Genomic DNA, 12,574 nt, shown 5'->3' with positions numbered 1-12,574 from the left:
GGATCAATGTACACTTGGCGAGTGAGAGTGCGCCACTAGGACGAGCGAGATGACATCAATTACGAGTCGTTGGATCGAGATGTGAAGGGGTTTGATGGTTCAAGATTGGGTGCGATCAGAACCGTTGGATGGTGATCAAATGAGCTAGATAGATCTAGATCAAGTAGCTTAAATTTAAACCATTAGATCAAGACTGACTGTTGAGATATGCTAGATCTACGGTTGCATCCAAAGGATGTGATCATCTTGAAACACTACGATCTGGATCGTCCAATCCAAATGGATGCACCAGAACGAATTTTGTCAAGATATGTGCTCTAATGGTTGTGGTTTACCAAATGGTGTGCAATCTACGCTATCAGATTAAGATCTAACGGATCAGATTGAATCTCATCCTAAGGTCACAACTAATGTGAATATACCCTTTCAACCATTGGAAAAGTATAAATATGACTTTTATCTCATAATGAAATATGGTTAAGAAATCAGAAACTCAAAAAAAAAATTTTTTGTAAAGTAAATATTGTCGTTCTTCATACAGAAAGTTCAAAGAAACATATTAGAAGTTCACTCGGTTTTGTGATTTGGTATGCACATATCACAAAATAAAAGTCGTTGTATTTTAAGAGACGATTGTCGTGTTCCATACGCAACGTGTTTGAGACAAAGTCGTCTTAAAAAAATTAATTTCAACTCTAATTTCAACTTCCTGCTTATTCATATCTTGTAGAAGCTCTTGTTGCAATACATCATCTTACCACTTCTTGACAGCTTCAGATTTATATCTCTTCCGGTACCAACAATCTTATAAATATCATTGTTCCATCATTCCATCTAAATCCAATGCTAAACAATTGAGTTTTTTTAACTTGCATTTTCTTCTTTGGTTTCACTGAATATAATACATTAACTAAGCAGAAATTAAATGAAAGTTCTAAAAATAAACTAGTAAATTGCTTCTTAATTTGTTTTTCCCCAATCGGTCAAAAAACTTGTCTTCCTCTGTCAATTGCTTGAAATATTTTGCATGCTCATAATAATTACATAATATCCAATTGAAAAGAAACAGAGGGGACCGTTTGTGCAACTGAAATATATAACACAGATGGATGGAATTTGTGAAGGACACGTGCATGGGCAAACGCATCCACGCATGGACAGACAGACTAATATGTGTAATCTGCGTATTAGTAGTTAATGAGTGGCTTATCTCATCTGCTCTATAAATCTGTATGTGCAGCAGAATTTATACCCCATCTATTTTCCCACTGGTAAGTCTGTTTTTAATGCTGAGCTTCCAAAAACCAATGGAATAGCACGGAGGAGGAGGATTTGCACCAATGGAAATCATAAACTTTTTATCAATTTTCTTATTTTTAGTTCCTCAGCCACTTTTTCCCCCCAATACTTGCGCGTATCTGTTCTCCCTTTATATATATCTGCACTAACTCCTAGATCACTTTCATTGTTTACCAAAGTATACGTGCAAGCTTTCTTCTTGATTACGTATATGTTTGATTGCTCTGTGATTTTCATATTTTAGTCCCTCTCACAGGGTTTTCTTACTCGAATTCATAATCTCTTACTTCCTCCTCTCCTTCAAATGGCACCCCCAAATGATCCCGCAAACTCAATTCTCAAGGTCCTGAAATCCAGCACAAAGGACAACTCTTTCCAACTACTTGATGGAAAGCTCTACGTGGGTAATGTTCCATTACTCACAGAAGTTCCACACAATGTCACTCTTAAGAGTTTCTCCTCCGTATGTCAATGCTCAGAAGCTCCGCTTCTACTGTTCCAGCGCGTCCAGTCCCTGTCTAGCAAGGGCGCATTCCTAGGATTCAGTCAGCATGAATCCTCCGATCGCCACACCATTTCCTTGGGGAAATTCACGAACAGAGATTTTGTTAGCATTTTCAGGTTCAAGACTTGGTGGTCCACTCAATGGGTTGGAAAATCGGGTTCTGATATACAGATGGAAACACAATGGATAATGTTAGATGTACCTGAAACAAAGTCTTATGTTGCCATCATTCCAATAATTGAAGGAAAATTCAGGTCCGCCTTTCATCCTGGAAAATATGGCCATATATTGATATGTGCAGAGAGTGGGTCTACAGTGGTGAAATCTTCATCTTTTAATGCAATTGCGTATGTTCATGTGTCTGATAATCCATACAATTTGATGAAAGAGGTTTACGCTGCTCTAAGAGTTCACCTAGATACGTTCAAGCTCATTGAGGAGAAATCTGTGCCACCCCTTGTGGACAAATTTGGTTGGTGCACGTGGGATGCATTTTACTTGACAGTGGAGCCTGCTGGAATTTGGCATGGAGTCGAGGAATTTTCAGATGGTGGCCTCACACCGAGGTTCTTAATAATTGATGAGGCTGGCAAAGCATCAGACAAAGATGGAGAAGATCCCACCAAAGACACCAAAAATCTTGTACTCGGAGGAACTCAAATGACTGCCAGGCTTCACAGGTTTGATGAATGTGAAAAATTCAGAAAGTATGAGGGTGGATCACTAACAGGACCTAATCGTCCTCCTTTTGATCCTAAGAAACCGAAGATGCTGATTTCCAAAGCTATTGAGCTTGAGTTTGCAGAAAAATCCCGTGACAAGGCAGCTCTATTGGGGGTAACCGACTTGTCTAAATATGAAGCTGAAATTCAGAGACATGCGAAAGAATTGGATGCGATGTTTGGCGGAGAAGAAGAACAAAAAAAGGGTTCGAGGAATAAGTGTTCAAGTTGCACTTGCAAGTTACAAAATTCTGGAATGAAAGCATTCACTAAAGATTTGAGGACAACATTCAAAGGACTGGATGATATATATGTCTGGCACGCCTTGTGTGGCGCATGGGGAGGGGTCAGACCAGGCGCGACTCATTTGAACTCCAAGGTTGTGCCTTGCAAATTGTCACCTGGACTGGATGAAACCATGGCAGATCTTGCAGTGGTAAAAATTATTGAAGGTTCAATCGGACTTGTGCATCCTGATCAAGCTTATGATTTCTATGATTCTATGCATTCTTACCTCGCTAAAGTTGGAATCACTGGAGTTAAAGTCGATGTCATTCATGTGAGCAATATCAAGTTATCGTATGAACTTGTAAAATTAAGCCAAAACGTTTCCTGGTTCCTATAATTTAAGCTTTAGAATGATCAAACTAACGAAATTTCATCTTTCAAAAAGGATCTTGAATATGTGTCCGAAGACTATGGAGGCAGGGTTGAGATTGCCAAGACTTACTATAAGGGGATCTCCAGATCTCTTGCAAAGAACTTCAATGGGACGGGACTCATTTCAAGCATGCAGCAATGCAATGACTTCTTTTTTCTTGGAACTGAGCAGATATCCATGGGAAGAGTTGGTAAAGAGGAAAGAAAATCTGCAACTTCTTTAATATTTTACTCATTCATCAAAACTAATTCTGTAATTGAATGAATAAAAATAGGGGACGACTTCTGGTTTCAAGATCCTAACGGTGATCCAATGGGAATTTATTGGCTACAAGGTGTCCATATGATCCACTGTGCTTACAACAGCTTGTGGATGGGTCAATTCATCCAACCAGATTGGGACATGTTTCAATCAGATCATTTGTGCGCAAAGTATCATGCTGGAGCAAGGGCCATTTGTGGAGGGCCTGTATATGTTAGTGATTCTTTGGGTGGTCACGATTTTGATCTTCTCAATAAGTTGGTGTTCCCTGACGGTACCATTCCCAAGTGCATCTACTATGCTCTCCCGACAAGAGACTGCCTCTTTAAGAACCCTCTCTTTGATGACATAACCATTCTAAAGATCTGGAACTTTAATAAGGTGCGCTCATGCGTTAGCTAATAACTATTATTCCATTATCCATTATGCCAGATATTAACACTGAAATAAAAAAAATTGTATCATTCAGTATGGAGGTGTTATTGGTGCTTTCAACTGCCAAGGTGCTGGATGGGACCCAAAGGAACACAGGATCAAGGGCTATTCCCATTGTTACCACCCAATTTCTGGATCAGTTCACGTAAGCGACATTGAATGGGATCAGAAGATTGAAGCTGCTGACATGGGGAAAGCAGAGGAATATGCAGTCTATCTTACCGAGGCACAGAAACTATTCTTAACAACTCCACAATCTGATGCAATTCCTATCACAATTCAGTCTTCTACATTTGAGATTTTCAGCTTCGTGCCTATCAAGAAGCTGGGAGTTGGTACTGATGCAGTCAAATTCGCACCAGTTGGATTAACCAACTTGTTTAATAGCGGAGGGACGATACTAGGACTGTTGTATGATGAGATGATAGCCAAGATTGAAGTGAAGGGTGGAGGTAACTTTTTGGCATATTCCAGTGTTTCGCCTAAGAAATCATACGTGAACGGAGTTGAGGTTGGGTTTGAGTGGTCAAACGGGAAGCTGGGATTGAACGTTCCTTGGAATCGAGTGTGTGGTGGCATTTCTAATGTAGCTTTATCTTTTGAATGTGATACTCAGATCTTGTGATGCAAAATNTAAACTAATAAGATTTTTATAATGTTGATATTTTCTTTAATCGACGATAATATTGTGATATCATTGATATTTATGATAAGATCTCTAGATATTATACTATTTTTCAAAAGAATTTATTTTTTTCATATTTGTGTAGAACTCTATACAAGAAATAAACTCTAGGGCAAAAAAAAGTTACAAATAAGATATCATTGTTGCTGCTCGAGGATGGTTTTTTGAGAGTTGAAGGAGAGCAGTGAAACGTCGCAGGAAGAGCAAGAAATTACGTCGGTGAATTAATAAAGAGATCAAGTCAAGATGTATGAAGTGTTGTCGTGAAGTGTTGAGAACATTTAATGACAACACATAATCATTGTTTTGATTAGTGTGTCGTTTATTTAAGAACTTCGGCTTCACGTTTGTTGCAATCATAGTTTTAATTATACAGTTTGATAAATAAGTTTGGATGCACTTTGTTCCCCCACTTGTTAAGGGAGTTAGTTTTTATTTGTTCAATAGTACTGATTTTTTAAAACCAGTAAGTTTTCTCGTGAAGCGTTTTGACTTAGGCACTGCACAAGTTTTTATACTTGTGCATTATTTATTATGTCTTATTTTATTCATTCAAGTTTATTTGTGTGTTTAATTAATAAATATTCTGTTGCATGTTGTGAATAGGTATTATAACACCTGCACACGACACCAAAACTCTGATACACATAATCTTAGTATTTTTGTACTTTTATGTTAAACAAATCTCTTTCAATTGGTATCATAGCATACTTATGATATACTAACTGTAATTCTAGTTATTTTTGTTTAAACAGGTAAAAGTACAATGGACATTTTATCTGTCAACAGTTCTTTTCGACCATCAGTTTTGGACGGATCCAATTATGCTATTTGGAAAGTCAAGATGAGGCCCTACATTAAATCAATCGAAGAAAGAGCACGACAACGTGTCTTAGATGGATGGTCTCCACCAAGCACTATGGATATGGATGGTGACAGTCGCATCAAACCAGATAGTGCATGAACAACTGATGAAGTCCAAACTTCGAATTTCTACTCAAAACCACTCAATGAAATTTTCACTTCGGTAGATATCAACATGTTTAGTTTGATCACCATTGCATCTCTGCCAAAGATGCATGAGAAATTCTTCAAAAGCACTGTGAAGGATCTGAAAATGTGTGCAGAACCAAGTTAAGTTGCTAAGAGCCTGAAGATGGTAGAAAACGAGTCAATCGATGAATATGATAGTAGGCTGCATGATATTGCATACGAAGCTTTCAGTCTATGCGATCTAATGTCAAATGAAAGACTGGTCAGCAAGGTTTTAAGATTTCTTCCAGAACGGTTTAACATCAAGATCTGTGCAATTGATGAGTTTAAAGACACTTGCACGATTAGTTTGGAGGATTTGATAAACTCTCTCAGAATTTTTTAGATGAATCTGTACTTGAAAAAAGAGACAAAAGGAAGACTATAGCATAACAAGTTTTGGTGACTCAGTCAATGACTTAACCGCATAAATTGCCAACTTTGGTTGTTCTTAAGAAAAATAAAAGGTTTGCACTTACTCAATGGAAATTTAGACCAAATAATGAATTGATGATCCAACTAGATGTCAAAAGATTAGAATCGGTTCATTGCAGAGAATGTTCTGACTTCGGTCATTGTGCAAATGAATGTGCCAACAGACTTCAAATGAACAAAGGTATGACAGTCTCCTTAAGTGATGAAGAATCTAAAGGAGAGCAGGAATCCAGTAAAGGAGAAAATCACACCTCTCTGTCGGCTGTTTTGAAGGAAAAATGCTGGTTTCAAGTTAAAACGCTAAGCACATGAAAACTCCTATGGGGTCTAGTGAAAAGCTATCTAGGGATGATGTTTCCGAAGGTGTTGACAACACCATGTACAGTAGCATTATTGGTAGTCTCTTTTACTTGAGTACTACTCGCCCGAATATAATGTTCAATGTATGTTTATGTGCTAGATATCAAGCTTATCCTAACATCACTCACCTAAAGGCTGTCAAGAAAATTTTCAGATACATTGCAGGGACTGTTGATCTCGATTTGTGGCACACCAAAGAAACAAATACCAATTTAGTGGGATTTAGTGACGCTGAATGGGCGGGTGACTTAGATGATAGGAATATTACAATTAGAGGCTGTTTTTATATAGGAAATAATATGGTGTATGGTACAGTAGAAAACAAAATTTTGTGTCTTTGTCTATTGCTGAATCTGAATATGTTGCAGTTGGTAGTTGTTGTTAAGAACTTTTGTGGATGGATCACATGATTGAGGATTATGGCTTTCATACTGAGACCTTGATTGTTTACTGTGATGGTACAACACTCTCGAACAAAACATTGTTCTATACATGATTGGTACTGGTAGTACCGCATTCAATTTTGGCCGAATGATATTCAATATTGTTCTGCAGTTTGCAAATGGATGATTCAAATCTGCCAAGCTACCTTTTCCCTTGTAAGGATTTGTCAAGGATATTGATAAAGAACTTCTGATAAGGGTGATCAACTGAAGATAGAACTTGCATATTTCAAGGGAAACATGAAGATGGATCTTCCTTAGTTTGAGGCAGGTGTTGTCCAGAATATTAGCAACATGGGTGCTTCAACATCTGAAACCAAACCAACTAAAGCTAAATCTATTTCGGGTGAAAAACCTTCTGAGTATGTTATGCTCTCTATCTCTCATCTCCAAGCTCAAATAGATTTTGGCCGCTAACAAATTCAGACTGCACGAGAGGTTATTGCATTCTATGAAGCCTAAGTGGCTGAGTATGAGTTGTTGGAAGTTGGTGTTCATTCATTTGCTGAACAAAATAGGAGAGTAAAAGTAGAAGCTGCTGTTGATGCAAAAATGGATGAGTTTGATGTTGATCTGATGATCATGATAAAGATACTGTTGGAGATGCTCCGTAGTTTGTTTTATTTTTCTATTTATAAATTAGTAGTTATGTCTGATTAGTTGTCATGTTCTGTTAATGATATTTCTGAGTGTTCTGGTTTATATGTTACAATACCTATTTGACAACACTGCACAAACATTTTTGAATTTATGGGGAGATAACCATCTAATTCATGGAGAGTTATTATACAGGCGGAGATAATGCATAAGATAATACCATTTTTAGATGTCTTGTCCATAAAGACAAAAATGAAGAGATTTAAAAGAATATTTATTTATTTCTTAATTAATTTTTCTTTGTTGATAATGTTGTGAAATTAACATATGACAGTACCACCGAAGTTTTTCAACAGAGTGAAAACAAACCAACTCAAACTCAGTTGAAATTTATTTAGTGCTTTCAATATGTAATACTTATTACATTTTGTTCTTTTCAGAGTTCATCATGGGTTACAACTGCTTTAGTGTTGGTATTATGGTATGTGATGAATCCTTCAATTATTGTTCATCTGATTTTCCTACATTTCTTACCAAGTACTCATGGGTATGGACGCGTAGGCGTGCAATTTCTCTTTTTCACTCCAGTTCCTCAAATTAGAGTCGGTAGAACTTGATGAAACACATTACTTGTATTCCTATGTATACAACTAACAATAGATTTCTATTCTATAAGCCAAGTTTTGAATGATGGATTTGGATAGACAGGGGATTTAAATGGGAATTTTAAATGCAACAACAAATGAAATAAAATGTAGTGAATTTGAACGACAAAAGTTTAAAATTTTCAAGTTTATTCTTGTTGCCAAACATACACCCTAGATTTGGACGAAAGATTTTAAATCTGCATAGGTAAATTCCATCAATCTAATTGCAACCATATGAATATGACGAGTCTTTTTACCCTACAAATCAAGGTTAATTAAATGAAAGGATGAGAGAAGACAGGTGTGAGGAATGGAAATCAAATTATCCAAGTCAAATTTAACATTTAACCAATAAATATCAAACGTTCCTACTATTATTTAAAAAAAAAAAAAAAAAAAAAAAGCACAGTTGGTAAAAACACACCAAAGACAAATTGGTTGACAAATTAAACTGACCAAAAAACTATGTTTCTTGAAAAATTCATCGGATGCTATTCCTAACAAATTATCAAAGAAGCATCTTAATTTTACAGAACTCACCCGATTCATAAAAGATCTACAGCCACAAAGACACCGCCTCTGCTTCTCCCCTTTCCTGCTGAGGTTAAACGGACCATAAGGGAGGTCGAATTCAATTGGAAAGACAGATTACGAGTTTGTGCGTGAATCTAACACCTAAACACCGAATCACCCGGAAATCGGCAGCTGAAATCAAAATCCCACATGTTGGAGATGTGTGTTGAGGAACTTAATTAGATTCGCGCACAAACTCGAAATGCGGCTTTCCCCCGCATCTCCCATCTTCCGTTCACCGCTAACGAAAACGGGCGTGATAAGATGGCAAGATATGTCGATGTCCGCAAGCTATCGCCCAAACTTCGCCAAACCCTATGTATTATAAAAAGAGACAAAAGATTCGTTGACATCGTACGTTTCTATAATTAGATTAGATATAATAATAAACTGTTTGTTTGCTATCACAAGGTAATTGTAGCCCACATCTAAGTACAATGCTTTTTGTAGTTTAGTCACAATTGTGGTATACTTTTATATATAATATAAATCAAATTAATTGTAAAAAATTATATAAATACTTAATGTGTGTCAAAAATAATTAAGTGTATATATATACTAATAAATACCTGAATGGTGAAACCAAGGAGATAAACAATCCAAACCAAGTCAAACAATATCAGGCTTGAGCTTGGTTCGTTTAAGATTGATATAGCTCGAGCTCGATTCGGGCTTTTATCATTAGGCTCGAACTCGAATTGTCTTGAAATTATTAAGCTCGCGAAAAGCTCGAGCTCGGCTCGTTAAAAGCTCGTTTATCATGTTAATCAAACCGTGCTCGAGTTTGATTTATTAATAGCTCGTTTATCATGTGTAACATGTCTAGCTTGAGCTTGGCTCGTTTTCGAGCTCTTAAAACATACAATTAAACTCGAGTTTGAGTTTGATTTGAATTTGGTAAAGACTAAATGTATCTATTAACTAATTTTAAATCACAGATAAAAGTGTAAATTTTATCAGTACTAATATTTTTTTTGTAAACTCAACAAATGAGTCAAGTTGGAGTTTACGAGTCACCTAAACAGGCTGAGCTCGAGCTCGCGAGCCAATTAACGAACATGTTTGCAAGCTCACAAGCTGAATATCCTTAGGTTTGAGCTTGGTTTGACTAAATTATCGAGCTTGAGCTTGAGCTTGTTTGGTTCGTTTACGTCGGTGAAGAGCCAGCCTGGAAAATGCTAAAGCACGTAGAGATGTAGGATATACTCTTTTCGATTGCCTTTCAGCCCTTCAACTGATAAAATATGCTAAATGGTAGCCTCAAATTTAAGAAGTCTACCACAGTCCACGTTGCACCCTTTTATGTATCAGTTATGTATTATAATCTGTTTTATGCGTCACATGAACAAATAAATTGATCATATCTACAATTTATTCGATAATACCCTTAGGCATAATTTGATATACATGATAGGATAAACATGTGATATATAATATAATGATAAGTTAATGATATATAAGATGTAGGATATTATATTTAATGTTTGGTATGATTTTAATAAGAGTGATTAAATTTATATATTAGATTGTAATGACAAAATTAACCTTAATCGAGTGATACTAATAATTTTATTGAGATTTATAAAAATCATTTATATAATTATCTCGAGTTCATTTATATAATTATCATATTATATAATATACAAAAATAAATAAAAATATTTATTTGATGGGACGGTTAAATAAGACAACGATAGTGTTTAAGATTTTTATATATTGAGGACAATTAAGTCATTTGTGGTGTTTTTTATCATTAAATTAAAATTATCACATGTTATAAAAAGGATACATTATACTTGTATAAAACTATTTATCAGGGGCCCATGATTCTAAAAAGATACCAAACGTGAGATAAGGAGAATTATTTATCAATCCCTCTCTTATCTCATGTACCAAACTATACATTAATACATTGTTCATACAATGATTGTAAAAGGATCACATTTTTTTTTCAATGAATATTTCCACGATTCAACGGCAACTACTTTTCTTTGCACAATTTTTAAATTATAATATATGATATCGTCATCGTCATCGTCATTGTTATTGTTATTGTAACAAGCTATTTTTGAGCATGATTGAAAATAATATTTCCATTTATAAAACTTTATTTTCTATCTATCATCTAAAATTATAATGAAATAGGTAATATTCGATATAAAAAAAGTAAGATGAGAGATTGAAGAATATTCCATTCTTATCACAACTCAAAAGCCACTGCCATCATCTGAAACAAAATATGCTACTGAGAAATGGTAGATGAGATCTTACTATATGAACACTATCTTCACTTCATTACAGCGCATAAGATCTTACCACACATATAATTTAAAAAAAAAGTGGATCTTATATATACATGGGCAAATCTTGGTCATCCATTCTATCACGGGGTAATGTCCACATGGATCGGATGAAATAAACCCTGAGAAATGGCCACAAATGATATTCCTCCGCCACTGTTGTGCCAGCTATGAAAAACATTTTTCGTCAAACAAAAACATGTGACTACTGAGTCCATATTTTACCTTCTCTTTGAAAAGTTTTTTATTTTTTACAAAAATATTAAGATTTCATCTTTTTTTATAAAAATAATTTTTTTTAAAAAAAACGAAGTAAATAAAATATATTTTTTTCTAAGTTATAACTGGTGTATCGAAATTCAAAACATACACAAGACTTCTTCATAAGGAGGAGCAATACTTATTTTGTTGGCAAAGTAGTAACAATCCTATCCACATATCACATTGTTGCGTCGATAAATTCTACGTGCTGCTACACCAATTGAACATCATGTCCGACTACCGTTTTTTCGTGCTCAAAACGTAGCATAAATTTTAAAATTTTTGTTTTGACGTTCAAAACGTTTTTGGGTGTCGTATGATTTAAAATAATTCATATGACTTTTAGATTTGATTTACCTTTACGTATTTAACGTTAACTCCAACTATCCCCGTGTTAGCGTTTCTTGTAAATCTCTAATATCTTTCTTCAATCTTCTAATCGAACTAAGATCAGATACTTTGTTCTTCTATTAGATTTCACTAGAAAACTAGGAAATATTTGTGTCGAGATGATCGTCGAGATTTTCAAAAATCGGTGGCGGCCGCGCATAATGGTGGAAGGGAGGAGCTCGGCCGAAATTATTTAAGTGAAAGGAAGAGAGAGTCTTCTCTTGGTGTTAATTTTTTTGTGGACAAAAATTATGAATAAAAAACTTGTGTATGTTATCAACTTTTAATAGCATGTATTTTATAAACATGGTATTTTCATTCAATCAGGATTTTCCTTGAATTAGGATTTTGAAAAATTCTTATATGGTATTTTCCACTTATTTAAATATGATGCATAATCAACTCTTGATAATGTATGATATATATCTTCATATATATACACACATATATACACATAGACATATATAAAACTAAATAATCATTATTTAATTACTTAATTAATTATTATTCAATTAAATAATTAATTAAAGACTCTTCTAGAATATTTTATGAGAATTTTATATTTAGTAATCATTACTGCTAATTTATTATTTAATTAATATATTCTAAATTCATTAAATAAATAATTATGAACTCATTATAAGTGAGGCTCGGTTATTATAATTACTATTAATTATCAAACAATAATGATTAAATTTAAATATACAATGGAAAAATAGTTTAAAATACTTAAAAATGGAACTCAGAGCCTGAAAATTTTTTATATGACCTCCCCATAAATAGGACATACCAAAAATTTAAAATATCTGCAAAATAAAAATGACTCAAGGACGACGCTTTTGTTTTCATATACAATCACACACAAGTGCCAACCGGAACAAATCAACAATTCACAACAACATATATTAAATCCAAACTCGCCATAAATACACAGGACATCTCCCCAGTAAATAGATTCTAATATAATA

At 34.7% G+C, this 12,574-nt stretch overlaps 1 protein-coding gene across 1 annotated transcript; it reads left to right on the top strand.

The window, feature by feature from the left end:
• Window positions 1-1,451: 1,451 nt before the first annotated feature.
• On the top strand, window positions 1,452-4,513 carry LOC140956541 (stachyose synthase-like). Its single transcript, XM_073413314.1, has 4 exons — window positions 1,452-3,085; window positions 3,200-3,377; window positions 3,462-3,829; window positions 3,918-4,513. Exons 1-4 carry the CDS (start codon window positions 1,604-1,606, stop codon window positions 4,506-4,508), a joined length of 2,619 nt encoding a protein of 872 aa, XP_073269415.1. The 5' UTR covers window positions 1,452-1,603; the 3' UTR covers window positions 4,509-4,513.
• The last annotated feature ends 8,061 nt before the right edge of the window (window positions 4,514-12,574 follow it).

Source organism: Primulina huaijiensis, chromosome 14 (genome assembly GCF_012295235.1).
Source record: "Primulina huaijiensis isolate GDHJ02 chromosome 14, ASM1229523v2, whole genome shotgun sequence".
Classification (NCBI taxonomy): domain Eukaryota; kingdom Viridiplantae; phylum Streptophyta; class Magnoliopsida; order Lamiales; family Gesneriaceae; genus Primulina; species Primulina huaijiensis.
Note: the sequence above shows the minus strand (reverse complement) of the source record. Positions and strands in the feature narration are given on the sequence as shown.